This window comes from Drosophila teissieri, chromosome 3R, assembly GCF_016746235.2.
Source record: "Drosophila teissieri strain GT53w chromosome 3R, Prin_Dtei_1.1, whole genome shotgun sequence".
NCBI classification, from domain to species: Eukaryota; Metazoa; Arthropoda; class Insecta; order Diptera; family Drosophilidae; genus Drosophila; species Drosophila teissieri.
Window position 1 is genome coordinate 13,120,666 of NC_053032.1, and position 18,706 is coordinate 13,139,371.

General features: G+C 43.6%; 1 protein-coding gene across 1 annotated transcript; it reads right to left on the minus strand.

Annotated features, from left to right (window-relative positions):
- Positions 1–3,633: 3,633 nt before the first annotated feature.
- Positions 3,634–10,268, minus strand: LOC122621560. The gene is made up of 6 exons (XM_043799468.1): positions 10,146–10,268; positions 5,578–5,982; positions 5,401–5,486; positions 5,042–5,125; positions 4,144–4,394; positions 3,634–3,760 (listed from the first exon to the last, which is right to left on the minus strand). Exons 2-6 carry the CDS (start codon positions 5,972–5,974, stop codon positions 3,634–3,636), a joined length of 945 nt encoding a protein of 314 aa, XP_043655403.1. The 5' UTR covers positions 5,975–5,982; positions 10,146–10,268.
- Positions 10,269–18,706: the final 8,438 nt, after the last annotated feature.

Sequence of the window (18,706 nt, forward strand, 5' to 3'; positions counted from 1 at the left end):
AGCCGAAAAAAAGCCAATATCGTCGGCGCTGACGGCGCTGGTGACTCTGATGGTGATTCTGATGGTGACAACCACTGACATGCCCCACACTTGTCGCGGGGATGGTGGTGGGTGGTGGGTGTTGGGTGGTGCGGCTAGTGGGTGTGGGTTGAAATGCCGGAGGGAGCGCGCGAGGGTGAGGACTAGGGCAAGGTGAAAGCCAAATGCAAATTCCGGCTGTGTGCCGCCTCTTGGTATTGGTTTTGTTTCGCTTATACGCTCAGTGTATCGATTTAACTGCCCGCGCGGCTTCCCGTGGAGCGACCTCCTACGGCGGATCCTCCGGTTGTCCTGCCTGTCCTGGCTGTGCTGGCTGTTCTGGCTGTGGTTTGTTTTGGGTTTCATTTTCCAGCTCTCCAGCCCTTGTTGTATTTTTACGTTCTGCCCTCCGGCTCGTTGTAGTTGTCAGCATCAGCAGAACATCCACGTACTCGTTGTGCTCGTCGTTGTTGTCATTGTTATTTCTGTTGTGCAGGAAATTGTTGTATGCAAACATTAAATTTTCAATAGGTCAATTTTGGTTCAGCGCCTATGGCATATATATATATTTCATGCAAAGCAAATTCCATGCTCCATTTTTTCGTCAGCCACTTTACAGTTTGTCGCCCAGTTGGTTTTGCTGCAGCATTCGTCGTCCTTTAGCTGAGATTATCAAACAGATTTTCGCACTTTGTTCATTCGAATAAATTGATTTGGACAAAACCAACAAGGAGATCAAATCAAAAAATGCCGAAGCAAATATCAAAATAATTGCCAGTGACTTTGATGGACATTTATGTACCTGTTTGTACGTGAGGCACCTACATACTATGTATATTTGTGAGAGTGTGTGGATTGTGGTTGGCTTTTCCCTTCGTATTTGGTGCAAATAGTTTCGAGCTAAATGTTTGCAAAAAGTTATTATTTCAGCATGACTCTGTCGGTCGGTCGTCAGAGAAAATGTTTCACCTCATGCGGAAACTAGGAAGCTCGAGATGATGGGTTTAAAATGAATTTTGTATTCTGACCAATATTAAACCATTGCAAATGTTATTAACCTCCTAAGTTTTGTTCCACAAACATTTCAGTTGCTTTAAAGTGTGCTCAAGTGGTGACATTATATTATTCTATTAATTAAAAAATCCTGCCACATTTATTGAAGGAATTTGTTTGAACGATTCTCATTAATTGGTATATAATACGAAAAAAAAAACATTTAAACGTCAAGAGTAAATGTAATTGCTTCAGAGGAAAGATTAACGAGAGTGTGCAATATGAGTTTGATGCAATTTAATGAATCAATAAAGAGACGCGTATGTGTTCATTCAATAAATCATTACAATTTAAAAATGACTGTAAAATATCCTTTTTTCTTCGCAGTCAGTAATGCATTTTGTGCAGCTCGCTCGTTTTCACAAATTGGTTACAGAACAATAAGCCATTTGCGGCAATTCAAACTTTCGCCAGAACCCCCAAAGAATTTGGGAAGCAGATTAATTCCACCGGACAAACAAGAAGTAAATTATAATCTTCGTAAAACAATTTAAGCAGTCTGACAAAATTGTCATTCCCAGACAGTCGGCTGCAGCTGCTGCAGCCACGGTGGCCAGAACTTCTGGTGCAAATTAGGTCGTTGGCCAAATTCGATTTTTTCATTTGCAGCGCATTCGCAGCTTTTCTTCACCATCGGCTCCATTTTCCTGGGAGTGCATTCGGTGTCCGAGGAAAGTTTTGCGCACAGCGCTAATTAGCGCACTAAAGATATTCAACACTCAACGTAATTAAATGGAATTTCAAGCGATGCATCGCAGCCGGTCGTAGCGCCAGTTGTCGGTTGCCCGTTGCCAGTTGCCAGTTGTCGGCTGCGAGTTGGGCCAAAAGCGCCTTTAATTACTGGCAGCCGGGTCCTTCGGCCGCTCATGCTGCTCCTGCTGCTCCTGCAGATAGTGGCAGCAAACAATCCGATGGTTGGAGCAACTTTTTCGGTGGGTGGCAGCAGCAAAACTTGGCCGCACAAATTAATCATAACTTTGGAGGCACTGCCACTGCAGCAGGAGCATTGCCTTCATCTTGGACAAAATGTTGCCAGTCGCGCCCCGCCCATTAAATGTGGGTTAGGCCCACTGCAGATATGCCGCCCGAAGTCTCAGGCGTGGAATCTGGAGTCAAGTTTCCGCACATTGCATTTGCATGCTGCCATTTTCTTTGCGTCGGCGTTGCCGGCTGTCCAATAAATTTCAGCTGTGCTGTGGCATTTATCAAAATAGCAAAAACTTTGAGAGCGGCTGCAGCTGCGCAGTGGCACGAGACAAGACAAGTTCCCTGCCTCTGGCATCCCAAGTTTGCCTGTTTGTTTTCCCGAAATTGCCTCCCGGAAACTTTGCAGTCAGGGCTGAGGGCGTGCTGTCAACTTGGGAGCCCTTATCCTTTCTTGGAAGACTTTACAATGCACCTAACAAAAAAAATCCCTTCTGGGGAACACCGTTTCTATAATAGTTGAATATATAATATTCTCTCAATAGATATATGAATGCTAAGGAACCAATTACAAACTAACTTTAAAGAAAAGTAAACCTACTACTTATATATTTCAAGCACATACCGGAACAGCTTGTCGATAATAGTTTAATATATTATAGATATATGACTTCTTAGGAACCAATTACATACTAACTTTAAAGAAAAGTAAAAGGAAAAGTAAAGTAAAAGTATTTATAGCACATACCGGAACAGCTTGCAGCGTAATGGCAATATTTTATGTTCAGTGTCACGATTTGCTCACGTGACCATCCCTTGTGGCATCGCCTCGAACTTTAAGTCTGCTTCTGAATGCGGATATGCAATAAGAACCGAGACAGCGACTTCTGTTGCATCAGAGCAACTCCGAAGGGGCGGAACTTTTTGACAGCCGGCTTACAATGCAAGGAGGAAAGTTGATAGTTCGATTGCTGCTGAACAGTTAGCACCTACTTTCCATAAAAACCATACATTTAATCCTAATAACTTAAAGTTCATATTAAGCCCTAAAGTATTAAATTCATTGATCATACGCCCAATTCGCCTGAAGTCTAAAGATAGACGACCATTTCCAATTTCTTTGAAGAAAAACACCACTTCGTATACGTAACTTACTCGCATAGTTAGGCAAGCAGTGTCGTGAAAACTGCTTGAGAGTATACACTGCTTTTGAGTCTTCCGACCGAACTGCTTGCAGCAGTACGCAAGCAGTTTACACGTATATAGCATTTAGCTTCTGTCACTTATACATGACAGCTACTTTTTGAATGCTGTGAAAGCTTTTAGGTACGAGCTTTTAAAGAAACAAAATTAAAACAGATACTGAAAAATTCTGTGACTATTTAATTGACATCTAAAATAAAATTAATAAATAATAAAACAAAGCTAGGTGGTGATTTGTATAACTAAAATAGCGTGTTGTCATTTAATGCATGTATTTTTAACGGTTTTCTTTGTCAACTTAGAAGCCAGTCGCCTTTTCCGGCGACCATAAGTACAGATTCTTTAAATAAATAAAATAAATAGCTATCATCTAGGGAAGTCATAAATTAATTTAAATTATTTTAGGGAGAGTCCAGTCGGCGAGCACTGCGAAGTCTAGACCTCGTTGCACTCCAGATAAATCTGGCGACAGTCGAATCCGGAGCGACCTCTGCGTCCGGCGTCGTACAGCTCCTCGAAGTTGCTGCCACTGGTGCGGCCTACGACGTAGCTGGTGGCATAGCTATAGTGGGAAAATATTAATTAGATTTTTTCAAAAAGGTATCCGTTCTAGATTAGCTCTCTTAATATTTTCAAAAGCTAATAGAATTAGGGGACAAATGCTTAAACAAATGGGTTAAACTACTGATTATTGATTGTAGGTCATAGACCTGTTTCAGTACATAGTTCTCAATTTAATAGATGTTTATATATGTACATATAACAAATTTCGAAATACTGGAAAGATATTCATCGTAACTAGTTCTCTCTCTCTTTTAATGATGGGACGAACTCTATCTTGACATTGTGGCAACATACTGCTGTGGAACCAATTAACTCTAGCTTTATGTGTTACTGTGGCAAGTGAGCTTGCTCCGAAATGAGCAACATTCAGTTTGTACTTACGATCCCAGCTGGCAGAAGATGCTGCTGCCGCCGATCTCGCGGACGCACTCCGTGTTGGCGTCGCACATGTAGCGCTGCGTGCACTTGTCCTCCGAGGTGCGGTAGGTGCGGACGTAGCCCTTCATCAGCGAGATTCCGGCGACGACGGCGTCGCTCACCGAGTCCCGCTTGCCCATGGAGCGGGCGGTCAGGGAGCGGTGCGAGAAGGAGGTCTTCAGGGCGTCCAGCAGGTTCATCACGATCTGAATGAACTGTGGATGCGGAAGGGGGAGCGTTTTGTTCAGTGGAGTGGAGTGTGTGTGTGTGTGCGTGTGTGTGTGCAGGTGTTGATTTGGGGAGGGGGAACACGGGGTTGATAGGGTAGATGGGGTAGATGGGGTAGATGGGGTAGATGGGGTAGATGGGGTAGGGGAAGCATTAGTCAATTAGTTTCGCATTTGCTGTGCCAATACTAGAGTGGTGTCAGTGGTGTGTGTGTGTTTCAGAGCGTGTGTTTCGGAGTGTGTGTTGCTGTGCATAGAAACAATTTACATTCTTCGCACTGGGCAACAAGATTCAGGTGTAAATGATGCAATTAATTAACTAATCCGATGACTACTATATAAATAGCCCTCAATGGTCACACAAAAACAGAATGAAATCCAAACAAAAAGAAACGCTTCAAATGATTTAGTAGTTAGGCAATTGCCGTCTAGAAAATGTGTCTCATCTTATTGTATTGTGTTAAATCAATATTTCCAAAACCTTATAATAACAACCAGTAATTAATTGTAAACGAGATATTTTACCCCCTAAAAAGATGTTGAACAATTCCCTTATTTACTTTGCCCTAATTCACACCCAAATCTTGTTGCTTGGTGTTGTTCTGTGTGTTGTGAAAGCAATAAAGATGTTTTACCTCGCCAGCTTGCTTGGCCATCGAGTTGACTTGGTCGGGGTCTCTGGAGCCTAAAACGGCAGACATCACAGCCACCAATATGCCCTGTGCGATTATTAGCGAGGTAGAGGTAGAGGAGGTGGGCGGGAAGCAATCATAATCAAGAGAATAAGAAGAGCCAGGCACCCAGAATCAGTATCAGAATCAGTATCAGTATCAGTATAAGATATAGGATATACATAAAACAAAATGAAACGAAACGAAACGAATGGAAACGGTAACAATCGAACAGCAAAAATTACGATAAAGCAAAACAAAAGTGGCACAAAAGCAATCAGTGAGTGTATACCATGTTATGGGCTAATGGATCGATAGATTACCTGCATGGGAGATCCACCGTTGTCGACCTTATCGATGCCATCGCTAGGGGCTCCGCCGCCCAGCAAGGTGTTGATGATGCGAAGACCTGCAGCGCAACGAACGGAGATCAGTTATGGGAATTCTTTGTTTTGTTTTCCTTAGACACCATTAAATCTAAATCAGACTCAGACGCTTACCCATGGAGATGACATTCGCCCAGGGGCTGCCGCCCAAGCCAATGGAACTGTCCACATCGTCGGACTTGGTTGGTGCGTTAACGGCGCCGTTGAAGAACATGGTCATCACGGTGGACAGCATGTTGGACCAGGTGAAACCGCCGGGTCCTCCCACGCTCTCCTGGATCTGATTGGTCTCCAAGTCATCCTCGATGTCGTCCAGAGCCACCTTCTTCGAGGCATTCGGCTTCACCGCAAACTTCCTGGCCACACTCTCATCCCGGTAGACAGGTGACTGGGTCACCTGGTGCTGCCGTTGATAGACCTCCTGCTGCGGGAATGCGTAGGTCATCAGCAGACAATTGCTGGCCACTATGGAGAGCAGCAGGCAGGCGTGTACTTTCCGTTGATTCCACATGACGACGACTGCTGGAAGAGACCGAGACGGGAATGGGGAATGGGTTAAACCTATTTGAAATTCATTGGGGCACGGACACCAAGCCATCCGCATAACAACACTTTCACATTGCCCAACTGACTGCGCTGGAGTTTCCTGAACTTAGGCACGGGTTGAGCATTGGAATCAGCGGTGGCCCATTTGGATGGCACATGCTTGGCCCGATTGAGATTTGGCATTACATTATGTTATTGAAAAATACGTTGTAGGAGCTGACCATTGCACACTTGAATAAATTGAATAAATAGATTCCTTGGAAACGTTAAAGGATTTACAATACTGATAGTGCATTCCTATTCGTGCCTGATGAAGAAAGTCGTTATTACAAACAGCTATTATAATAACAGCTATCTTTCTAGCGTTAGATGCTTTACGTTTATAGGACTCATAAAGTATTTTATTATTACTTTCCGTTGCAGTTGAATGTCAAGTGCTTCCCGAAGTCGTAGTCAAAAATTTTCCCATTGCCCAGGCCTCGAATATGTTACAGTTTCCATGAAAACTAGATAAGAAAGTTGTAGCGGCGTGTAATTAAAGGCGAGGCGTCTTCACTCGCTTCCGAAACATCTGGAAACGAGTCAAACTGCTCCCAATTAAGGTGTCGGTCAAACCGAACCCGTTTCCCCACTGGAAATCCGCGCAATGAAGAGGAGCATTCGAGGCATGGGTAGCCACCGACCGAGTGGCAGGTTGGGCAACATAGAAAGCCGCCACAGGTGGGGTGGCAAGTACCGGCAATTAGCAGCGACTTCCTCGCGGATAGATATTTATTAGCGATATTATCATCGAGCACCATTCACAATTGGCCAGTCCACGGCTGCGAATCATAATGGGATCGCGAATGTGAGTGGCTGGGGATTCCTCACCTCTGGGTCTTCTGTGTTGCCACACAACCAGTTCCAGCTAGCGGTTCTTTTCGCTCAGATGTCATGCAACAGGTTCCCGTTACAATTAATAAAGCCAACGAGGCTGTGGAATGCCAATGGCTGGGAGAATGCATTGATTTCCATTTGATTGCTGGCCGAGAACAGGCTCTCCAGAATGGGTCAGCGCGGAGATGTAAATTGTGGTGCCATTGATTAAATGGGCAACTCCATCTCACGGCTCTGCAGAGCTGAGTTTTGATGGCTTGTGACACAATGCGACCCAGTTCCATTTCCCAGTTGGAAATTATGGTGGCCATGTAAATTTAGAAAGCTGTTGGAGCGGGGGACTCTGGCTTTGAGCGTGATTCAGCGATTAGTGGTTAAGATAATGGTAATTAATAGCTGGAATGTGTGGCAGAGAAATTTTATTGATCGTGGCAAATTAGCCGTGGAAATTGTGATGGACAAATTAGTCACATCGATATCGCCACTCTGGTCTTTTATGACATAATTCTACTGGCATGCCTGCTAGCTACATACATATGTACGTATGTTGGTTCCCTCGTTATCTTAGGCCGGCTTTTCTCTATCTGTATCTCTCTCTTGTTAAAAGGAAAACACGCAACTTTAATTGGAAACTTTGCACGCAACTCTTACTTTCATGGCCTGCCTTAAAACGGCAATTAAACATCTTCACAAACAACGGGCAATATAACTATTTCAATAACAAAATAAAACGAGAGCAGCAATTACACTTGCCAATTGCCGTTGGTCAAAAGTCGCAAATTAGAAAGTGTGGAAACCGACAGAAGCGGACAGAAACGGGCAGAAAGAGAAACAATTTTTCGAGTCACGGAGGCGGGGGTGTAACAATAACCAAGTTCTTTGCCAGCCTCTGCGGAGAAATATCATTGTATAGTAATTTATGTGCTGGTCTCCCAGATATTTATTTTCATTTTCGTTTGCGGTCTCGTGCCAAAGCACGCTCCACTGGCTCCTTGGTCAAAGTCAAAGATGATGATGATGATGATGAGAAAGCGGCAAAACGTTCGTGATTTGCGGTAAGTGAGCAAGCTCTTGGGTTTCTGGGAGTGGATCGGCTGAATTGGAGGGCCCTGAGTCATTCTGCGGGCTCAGCCGGGTTTCTAGACGGTCACGGACAGGTTTCCGGCTGAGAGAAACTCAGGCAGCCTCAAAAATGCACATTTCACTTTCTTTTCGCCCAGAATCAAGCCAAGGTTTATTGACCAAGAAAAATAACACAACATCAAAATTTAATTAAGTGTTTAAGAGCGGCAATTGCTCGCCGTCGAGTGCTTAACCTTAATTGGAATGCCCAGCGGCTTTCTAGCGAGTTTGTGTCTTAAGTCTTTCGTTTCCACTCGATGGTCAGCCACCCCTGGCAGGAAACCGCTACCTAGCTGTCAATGGCCCAAATCGCGCACTAACTGTGCTGCATTTTAATGTGAGCGGCGCGGATTGGTTATTGAGTAAGACCCTAAGCCCTGATGCAATCCCAGTCGGGATGAGCTATACAGCGGTCCACTTTTTGCAGATACAACTTGTGCTGGAAACTTTTACTGTCCCCGAAACCCAGTCGGCAGCGGCAAAATGACAACCAACTTAAGGCCGCACGAAAGCAGAACCAATTGCACTTGCAATTTCCACAGCCATTATGGTTATTAGTCTGCTGCATTTGATGGACAAATTGCAGCTGCCATTGTTGAGCCTCGCTTTGCTTAATCCACAAATAGTTGTGCAGTTTTCCTAAGCAAATCACATTTTCCGGCCAGCATGGAAAGGAAAATAGATTCAGTTTGGCTCGAATCCGATCGCACCAAGCATAAACTGTATTAAACACGACCTAACAGCTTCAAAGAAAAACTTTCACCTCGCTCAGCCTGACAACGACAACCGCAAAATGCCAAAAGCAACGACGGTCAATGAATGAAAGTTACAAAAAAATAAAACGAAAAATACTTGCTTCAAGGCAGAAAAAAGCAGAGAGTCTAGGAGTGCACACAGGCGAATGGGTAAACAAATAGCAGACACCTTTTTAACCTTTTTGCAGGCAATTAAACTACAAATATATTTTCTATGGGAGTTGGCCAGAGACTTGGCCAAAAGGCAGGCGTTAATTGGCCGATCCACAGCGGAGAGAGATATTCCAATACCGATTCTGATTCCGAGACAGAGGCAGAGACAGATACGGAACGAAGTCGGATACATCGAATCAAGGCCACAGACAAAACGGCCACAAGGCCTCTCCACCTGAAAGTGGGGTGTGTGGTGTGGTGTGCTGTGGTGTGGTGTGTGTGTGTGGCTGCCTTCTCCTGGGTACTCAAAACCGAAATTCTTTGCAGCGGCAGTCAACTGGCGCCCATTTGGGTCAGTGGGCGGCCATCATCGGTGCACGACGCGTTGGTTGTTTGGCTTGAAAAGAACTTGGCTGAATGCACATGTCCGTGTGCGTGTGTCTGTGCCTCTGTGTGTGTGCCTGTGTGTGTGTCTGTGTGTGTGCCCGACGCACCTCATCGCACCTCGTCAACGAAATGGAAGGCCCCTCCCGTCTCCCGGGTGGAAAGAGAGCCCCCTGGTTTCGAACGCTTTGACATGTTCATGCTCCTCCGTCCAGTCGATGGGTTTCTGTTTGCTTTTTCATGCAAAGTTGTTAACTCGTTTAACAGAAAATCTCGTCTCTTTCCGCTACTCCCGGTTGTTGCCTTTTTCATTGCTGGATTTATGCCCCGAGTTCTGTTATTTCTTTTTGGCCTGACCCAAATATTTGGCTCTTGCCATATAGCCCCAATTTGTTCGACAAACAAACGCACGACACGACTCGAGGCCAAATAGTGGCAGTCGATCAATTGTCAATAACTTTCTACTTCGAAATTCTAGCTGAACGCACTGCAGTATTTGCGTTTCGAATTAGGCGTTGTTGATTTCTTCTTTAAAATTGATTTATGTTGTTTTTATAATATCCATCAATTTGTTAAAAGGTTCTTTTATGTATATATAACTGGGAAGAGATATTGAAACCTTAGGTTGTGGAAATTCCAGATGATTGTTAACAATCTTATCAAATAAAAAGAAGTTTTTTTAAGCGTATAGTAAAGACATGCCAATTTGCACATTTAAGTGTCTTCCTAAATGTATGATGGAAGTAATTGAAGGGGAAAACCTTTTTTTCGGTCATTGAATTAATATCACTTCAATGCCACTAAAGTTACTCCAATGCCCTTTCTACATTGAACCATTTCTCTTACCTGTCTATTTATCTGCAGTCTGTTAGTTGTCGAGCTCGAAGCAATTTAAATTTTAATTACAGCTGCAGCTGAGTTGGTTTGGCTGGTCGCACTAGAAAAAGTGCAGGCTTCAGCACGCGATTGTCAAGCACACAATTCACTTAAAAATTCACCCAAAACTTTGCACACGAAAATTGCTCTCTCTTTTTGAGACAGTCGGATCGATGGCAACTTTCTTCGTTAACTTCGATCTTCGAGAGTGTTCGGATTTTACTTGGCACTATAGTTATAGCTGCTGGTTACTTGCTTCGATTTGAGCTGTTGCTGTGGCGGCTGCTAAAGTCGTCTGAAACGGCGATCGCCTTGAACTTCTGCTTTTATAGCCTGACCCATTTTGCCGTCTTCGCGATGGGCCTGGAATCGAGCCGAAGAAATGCAGCCGCAGTGGCTCGAAGGCGAACATGTTGCAAGGCGGCGATAGTTTCACACTTGTCAGCTCGCTCTAGAAACAAGCTATACTCGTATAGAAGAAAATACTGTCTGTGCCATATGTTGATCAACCGATACTATATATTACTCTTTAACAAGAAAAGGGTTTTAATAGTAAAATAATAAAAATAATATATATGTACATGAAATAAAATAACATTATAGTTGTCATATTAGAGTAGACTTTTTAAAAGGTATTTCTACTTAATTTTTTAATTAAATAGATGCTCACTTCTTTAATCCGTAGTGATGGCCATCTTGAAAGCCCTGCTTACTTTTAAACGGCAAATGGCCAGACTCGCATCACTGATCCTATGCGTGTGGTGGCGCCTGCGCAGATGACAAACGAGGTTCGAAAGATTTGAAGTGTGGCTTGAGTTCGAACATGTTGTGGCTAGTCGGATCGCAGGTGTGACTTCGTGGACACGATCCATCAGTTGCCTGTTGTTGGCTCCGTTTTGTTTGCCATTACCTTAATGCGTTTATGGCCCATTGTTGTCTGCTGCCTGAAAAATGGGCGGTAACGGTTGGTGTTAATCTACCTGGTTGAACTGCCGTCAAGGTTTTTCATCTCATTTACATCTCATCGCCGAACAGTCGATCATGTTCCTTCATGTGGGTGCAGAGTTATTGTTCTGCTGGGACCTTGACTAGGACAGCTCATCTTGAAAAGGTTTTGAAAGACTCAGAAACTGAGTGATTCACTAGGCTTAAGCCGATTGCTTGGTCCAATATGGAGTCACTGGTAAATTAGGAAACTTCTGCGCAAAGAAAACATTTCAGGGGATTGCCAAGGAACAAAAGATTGGATTTTTTTTGTACAAATTTAACTAAAAGTGTGTCCCCGTTACCGTCCAGCAGCCAACACTTTTACCAGCTTCTGCTGGCCAACTACACGTGCAAAAAAGTTAAGCCGTTCAGGCAAAACTTTGCTGAGAATGTCTGCCAGACATCCAGTCGTCCGAAAACCCCCATCGTCTCCAGCCCAGAAGCTGAGGCATTTGAACCCTGGCGAAATCAAATCGGAAAATAGAAATGGAAATGGAACAACCAACAACCAACGAAGGTTGCCATCTTGAAATGCAGTTGTATGTGTTTACATTTAGTTGTATTCGATTTGCATACCCGATTGGAACTGGGATTGGGATTGGGATTGGGATGGCAAGTGGAAGGGAAGCTGGGAGCCGAGTTCCTGGGGCTAGTCCACCGTAAATCAATGCCAACTGTGCGGGCAATCAGCATTTGGGGAGAGACTCTTTTAACCCGTCCGAGTGGATTATTAAGTGGTCTTCGAGCCGAGTCAAGTGCTCCTGCTCTGTTCTCTGTGGCTTGCTTATTGAATAAATGTGGTGGGATTTATGCAAATCCTTGCGATGCACTTCTAAATCCCCACCACACACGCCAATGGAGAGGATGACCACTCGGGCATATGCTTAATGCGGCCATAATTGCTCCGCATTTGTTATCGCCGAGCGGGCTGACTTTGCATATCGGGCACTTTCAGCTGTAGCCGGCATTACCGATTCGGTGGGATTACCGATTTCCCGTTTAATTTATGTGCCCGGCTCGATTTTGTTTGGCAACTCCAATATTTGTGTTTACATTTGGCATTCTCATCCATTCGCCATTCGCCATTCGCCGCCCCTCAATCACATTAGCCTAATGATTTCCCTGTCAACCGAGAGTGCAAATCAATGGAGCCGGGGTAGCCGCAGACTAAACACGAAGCATAAATCAGCTTATCAAATCGGCATTCAGTAGTTGGCTTATAATTTGTACAGGCAACACAATATTTGGCATAAATGATGAATTGTTTGCGGAATACTGCCACTGCACTAGCCAACGAGTGGGACTGAGTGCATATTTGTTCGCGATGTGGTATTATCAGATAATTCCCCATGGAGCAACAGCCGGAAACAACTAATTTGGTGGAATTTAGTTTAAAATAAAATTTTAATTCCGTGTACTAAGGGCGGAGAGCATTGGCGGTCGATATTTCTCCTATCAAAATTCTCATAAATAAATATTCGGCCAATATTTTACACTTTGACATCGAAAAACAGACAATGGCCCTTTCTAAATGCATGGAAATTTGAACCGTACACATAAGTATTTATTTCGCATTTTTAATTTGGCTAACAGCATTACAGAACAATTCAAGGAAGTGGAAATTTTTCCACCTTCGTGTTTAGCATAACATTATAACGAAAACTGAGCTTAAAGAAATCGAAACTCGACAACAATTAGGAAACAATTTAATTCAATTAGCAAGTTCTTTGGCCCCAAAATTCTGGGTCCGAATTAGCAAGCCAACCCGAAGTGAAATTGAAAAAAAAGCTGACCCACATTTGGGCGGTGGAGTGGAGCAGACAAACCGAAATCAAGGCATTAACAAAAAATACAGAGGAAAAAGTGGTGCGTCAACATCGAAATGGCGAGGGAAGGAAAGCGAAAAACTTAGTTGCACGCTTTTAGGCTGATGAAAATTTATGCACAGAACTCCAGGGGACTTTCCCCGATCATGATGTGTGTGCGCGGCGAGAGTCTACTAATATGAAATCAATAAATTGTAAGCATTTTTTTTATTGCCCTCCCCAGCCGGGAAGAAGCCTTCTGTGTTTTTATTTACTCGACTTGGCTGTTTTCTCCCCGCTCCTTTGCATAAAGGATAAAGACGCCAAAAGACGATGATACTGCTGTCCTAACTGAACCGGGTCCGGGTCTAGGTCCGGGATTGGTATTGGGACTGTGACTGGGATTGCGATTGCGAAACTGCCACGCTCTGCGAGTTTATCAGCGCAACAACCACTCGAGGAATAATGATGTCTGCCGGCTGAGGAGTCGGGTAACAAAGCAATGGCAATGGCAGTGGCAGCGGCAGTGGCAGTGGCAACAGAGCACTGAAAACTGAATACTGCACAATGCTGAATGGAATCAAACCGAACGGAGCTGAATGAAACAGAACAGTCACTCTGTGGGCAAAGGCCAAGACAATATTGTCATGTCTCATATTAAATATGCCTTTCCTACCCAATACACATGTACATGTATACATTTATGCAGTTGTGTTCCTTAAACAATAAGAAGGCAGCTAGTTGCGAGCAGCAAACGCCCTTTGCCATGGCAACGAAAATTGAATGGGGAAATAAGTTTATAAAATATTGCAGCGATTATATGAGATTTAGAACAGAACTAAGGGCCGTGCGGCATGCACACATCATTTCCGAGATTCTAAAGTGGGTAATCGGCTTTTGAAAGACTTTTGCTTACATTTTGCCAGTCGCTTCGGTTTATAAATAGACTTGAATGTGGAGAACAATAAAATAGAAATGAAGGGGGACCCCGAGACGTTGAGCACAGCAACAAGGTTTCTCTTATTAATTATGACTTTGAAATTCACACAAAGGCTTCGCACATGCATGTCAAGTCTGAAACAGAAAGGGTTATTTTTTATGGATAAATCCAATTAAATTAAGAGCTTAGCTAATTGGTGAATTTCACATTTCCCGAGCAGGCGAGTTTAATACTTCTTAGTGTGCGGTGTTTTCAGAATTTACCTTAAAATTCCCTCATTGCAAGTTCTCTATGCGAACTTAAAGCCATAATGGATTCCTAAATGGACCACCCACTTCGCATATTTCACGGGGCATCCATGGCAGGGAATAAGTCCAGACCAACGCCCACCCATCAACAGCCGGTCAAATACAGGCCAGGTCAGCTTCGGTCAGTAATGAACTTATGCAAATGAGTGAGTTATACCGCGCACAGAATATTGCATTTGAATCAATATCCTGGAGACTGCGGGCATTTGCATACATGCGACTTGAAATCACCAGGCCACGGCAGGTGGAAATGCAAAAGGGTGGGTCAAACTGACGAAGGCAATTGGATATTTTGGTGAACTAGAGCAAAATCCAAAATCGCATCGTGATGAATTTTAAATGCAAAAGCCGAAGCTTGCTTGTATTTAACCTTTAAAGGGCTGGAAGCATAAATCAACATTTTTTATTGCCATCCATCAAAGTGTACTTAAACATTAAAAATACATACGCGCTGGCAACATTCTTTGGCCCTTTAAAAGTGAAAATCAAACACATGTTGGCCGATTTTTACGACACAACTTTTGTCCGATGCGGGCTTATAATGCAAGTTTAATCATATAACAGTGTGTGCGGCGGCATTTTTATATAATTTAGTTTGCATGGAAATCTGCGCAACATCCGCTGGCTGGCAGGCAGATGGCAAAGGCAATATTACCGGCAGATCCGGGCAACTCTCCTCCACAACAGCTGCTGACGAATGTCCTGGCCCAAGGGTATAGGGTTGCGGGACTCCCGCCTCCGATCCTGCCGCCAAATCTCTGGCTCTCCGGTTCTACGCTTCGCGCATTGAGCACCGGCAAAGATAAAGTACATTTCTGTGATAAATATAACAACAAGTACCCGAGGCACGCACCAGGGCCCATCGGGGCTCGGGTGAAAGCGCATCCAAATTTGGAAGCCCAATCTTGGCGCCCAAGGTCGGGAGCAGCGAGAGGGTGATGCACAAGAAAAAAATACCCACTTTGTGATGGATCCGAGGGCTAAGCTTGGTGAAGTTGACTTTTTTATAATTTAAGGTGTCAACGAAGGAGAAACTCTGAACAAAAGGAAGTTTTTTATTGATTATATAGACTATTGTATACATTTGACTTAATGAATTGTTATACCCCTTTTTTAAGTATTCTTCCTACCTTTATTCTTTTTTTGTTACATATTTCTGGGCGAAATTATCTTACTGTGCACTTTCTGGCAGCTGTTATAATGATGCCAGCGATACATCATCGCAAAATGCTAACATTTTCGGCAGCCCCGGCAGTCAACAGCTGTTGCCGCTGATGAATCCTTTGGGTCCGGCCAGCCAAGGGTATCGCATCCTTGCCTTGTTGCTGTCGCTGAGAGTGAGAGTGCGAGTGAGAGTGGGTCCTTGCCCGCCCTCTAATATTTCAATATTTTGCGCATAAAAAGGCGCAAGTTATTTTTCATACTCTGCCACACCTCCCATCGTTGCCGTGGCCCCTTTTTTCGTTTTTGCTAATTTTCCTACCAAAACCAAATAAATCGTAGAAATATTCAAAAGTTTGCATCATGGACAAAGATATCGCAGAAGCTGGCAGCAGCAACAACAACGTAATTAACAGCCATAGAATATTCAAGACACGCACAAAATATTCCAGTTTCCTATTTTCCCCAATCCCATTTGGCAGTGAAAGAGTTTGCCGTTTGTGCTCGGCAAAAAGCACACACTCATATGAATCGTTTTAATTTGTTGTGCGTGCTTTGTTTATGCGAAATCTGCATTTGCGACGAGTTCGTTTTGAAAAATTGGGGAGCCAAAATGCTGCATGGCAGTTGAAATAGGAAGCCAGTAGCAGAATGGCCTGAAAGCCGCTTAAAAACCAAATTGAATGTTTTCGAGCTGAAGCAATGGCCACTTCTAGTAAGTAATGCGATAAGTCTGAAGAACCTAAAAGGGGAATTGGTCCAAATAGGAAAAGGACCCTGAAATAAACAGAAGCGAACTATACTGGCATTCAGCAAAAGGCATAATAAAAACATGTTTCATATTTACTTTACAAATTTGGGTAAAACTAAACTGTTAATGGATAGCTAGTTTTACACAAACAAGTTTGTAAAACATGAAACGGGTCATTTGTAATCGTGAAATTGTGGGACAAATGGCGGAACACACGGTTTAATGAGTTATTTCCTATAAAAACTATAAATTCATGTAGGGCACAAAAAATATAATGGCTATCGAACCAAATGAATGCCGAAAAAACGTCGTGCACCATCAATGGAAAAGGCTTTGTATTGCACACCTGTGACATCAAACTTGCAAAGCACCTACAAAAAAATATACTATTGTGATACAAATATGTAGGGTGAAATGTATAAATATAAGTATTTAATATAATCTTATTTTATGCATATCAAATGTAATTGGATTTAGGATCTAATGTTTTACATGCATACAAATTTAGAATAGCAAAAATAATATTTTTCCCATACCAATACTGAACACTAAATGGTTAATCCAAAATAGCACAAAATTATTAATCACCTAACACTGTTCATCTCGAAATGACAACAGCGCGGTCGATGATTGGATGGCTTCAAGTCAATTTATAAGGACAAGACAAAGCTGGAATCCCCCGCTCATGGGAGACTGGGGCAAGTCGGTGAATATATCTTGGTCAACAGACAAAGAGCTTTCATTAATTCAATATGCTTACGGGGGAGGTCAACTATCATTAACTAGCGCAGCAGCAGACAAGCATCGTTCTAATGATGAAGACGATGATAACCGATTGGTAGTGCTACTGTGAGTGCGAATGCGAGTGCGAGTGGATAGTAGTGATGTATATACGTGGAAATGAATTAGTTTGCATTAAGTATACGCCGCAGTGTACACAGCAGACGCTGAGCAGGATTTAAGAAGTAGATGTGAGTGTGCTGGTGCTTGTGCCATTGCTTGTGCTTGCGAGGCAGGACTTATGACTCTCGCTCATTTGGCTGCCGTCGTAGAGTGGCAGCAGCCCTCGGGGAGATTAAGTTCCAGCCACCTCCTCTCCTCCCCAGAGAGCCTCTGTGTGTGTGAGTGCGAGTGTGTGTGAAGCATGGAATATTAATTCCTTAAGTAATTCACAACATTTGCAACTAATGTTTGTTAATGAGCTATGCCACATCTCCCCGCATCCTGGCATCCTGGCATCGTGGTATCCTGGCATCGTGGCATTATAGCATCCTGGCGTTCGCCAGCGATTTTGGCCATGCCGGAGGTCAAGGCGAGTCTGCTGCTGGTGATGCTGATGCTGCTTTCCGACTTGTTAAATGCTGGAATTACCAAAGTGGAAAAGTGAAAAGGTCCCTCAGCAGGGCCTGGTGCGCCTGGTGCGCCTGGTGGCTCAAGACAGCTTCGGTCTCAAAGCCGCACACAAAACACTTAATGAAATAATTATGTATAGCAAACAACCTGTCGTTATATGCCCGCCTCGGCCATCACCTTTGCCGCAGAGACTTGCTTTTGACTTTCATTAATTTGATGACATCCAATCTTAATTATTATGCATTTAATTAGATGGCCCTTTCGTCCGAAGAGCTTTAACCGTACTCAGTGTACTGAGCTGTATCCAGCTGTATCCACATCTGAATCGATCCCAGACCAGCAACTACTCGTATGTCACAGCACCCAAGCCAGTTTATCACATGCTAATCAGACCGCTTTTCCATTTTGTATGCAACAAATGGCGAAAAGGTTGCCAGTTGCCAGTCGCCAGCGGGTGGGGGCTTGTAAAATAATTTGAAAACACGGCATTAGCGTAATGAAGCATGCAAAAGTGGGCGGTCGCCCGGGGGGCGGGTGTGAAAAGTGAAAAGTAGGGGAAGCTGTTGGCAAGCAGGTGAAAAGCGCACATAAATGCCAGAAGTTATGCAAGTCCTTAACTTTCATGAGTATGCCACGCTGACAGACGAGCTATCTGGTGGGTGTGGTGTTGACGAAGTGGGCGGAAAGCGGGTTTGGGAAAGCGCTGGAAATGGGTGGAAAAGGGCGGAAAAGGCTGCGCCAAAGAAAAACTGTTGTTGCAAATGCAGATAGCACTGGCTGCTGGCTGGGTGCAAGTGGCGTATCACACATGTTTGTCATGTGAATGGCGCTGCCTCAAAGTGTCTGTCTGGATTCAGGTTGAGTGCGAGTTCTCTCGCAGAACTTTTCACCGCACTCATACTTGCAGCCATTTACAGAGAAAGAAAAAACGGGTTTATATTGCCTTTCCTTAGCTACGTACAAAGAGCCAAGTTATCGAGTACTAGCAACCTTTCTTGTAAGTCTCTAGCACTAGAAAACAAAATTGCTACTTACAAAACAAAAAGTTTACAAGCAACAATATTGAAATCTCAGCGCTTATAAAACGCAAAAAGCAGTATTCCTATTCTGAAAGGCATTCTCTACACCTATAAAAGTTTAGAAATGTTTCCGCTTTCGTATTTTTCGGTATCTTTTTTCGTTATCATATTGAGCGGATAGAAAATTAAGACCATAATTTTTTCCTG

Coding starts and splice junctions, on each gene's coding strand:
- LOC122621560 (XM_043799468.1), bottom strand. CDS start 5,974: ATGTGGAATCAACGGAAAGTACACGCCTGCCTGCTGCTCTCCATAGTG. Junction 5,126..5,400: donor ACGGTGGATCTCCCATGCAG/GTAATCTATCGA, acceptor ATAATCGCACAG/GGCATATTGGTGGCTGTGAT. Junction 4,395..5,041: donor TGGCCAAGCAAGCTGGCGAG/GTAAAACATCTT, acceptor CCGCATCCACAG/TTCATTCAGATCGTGATGAA.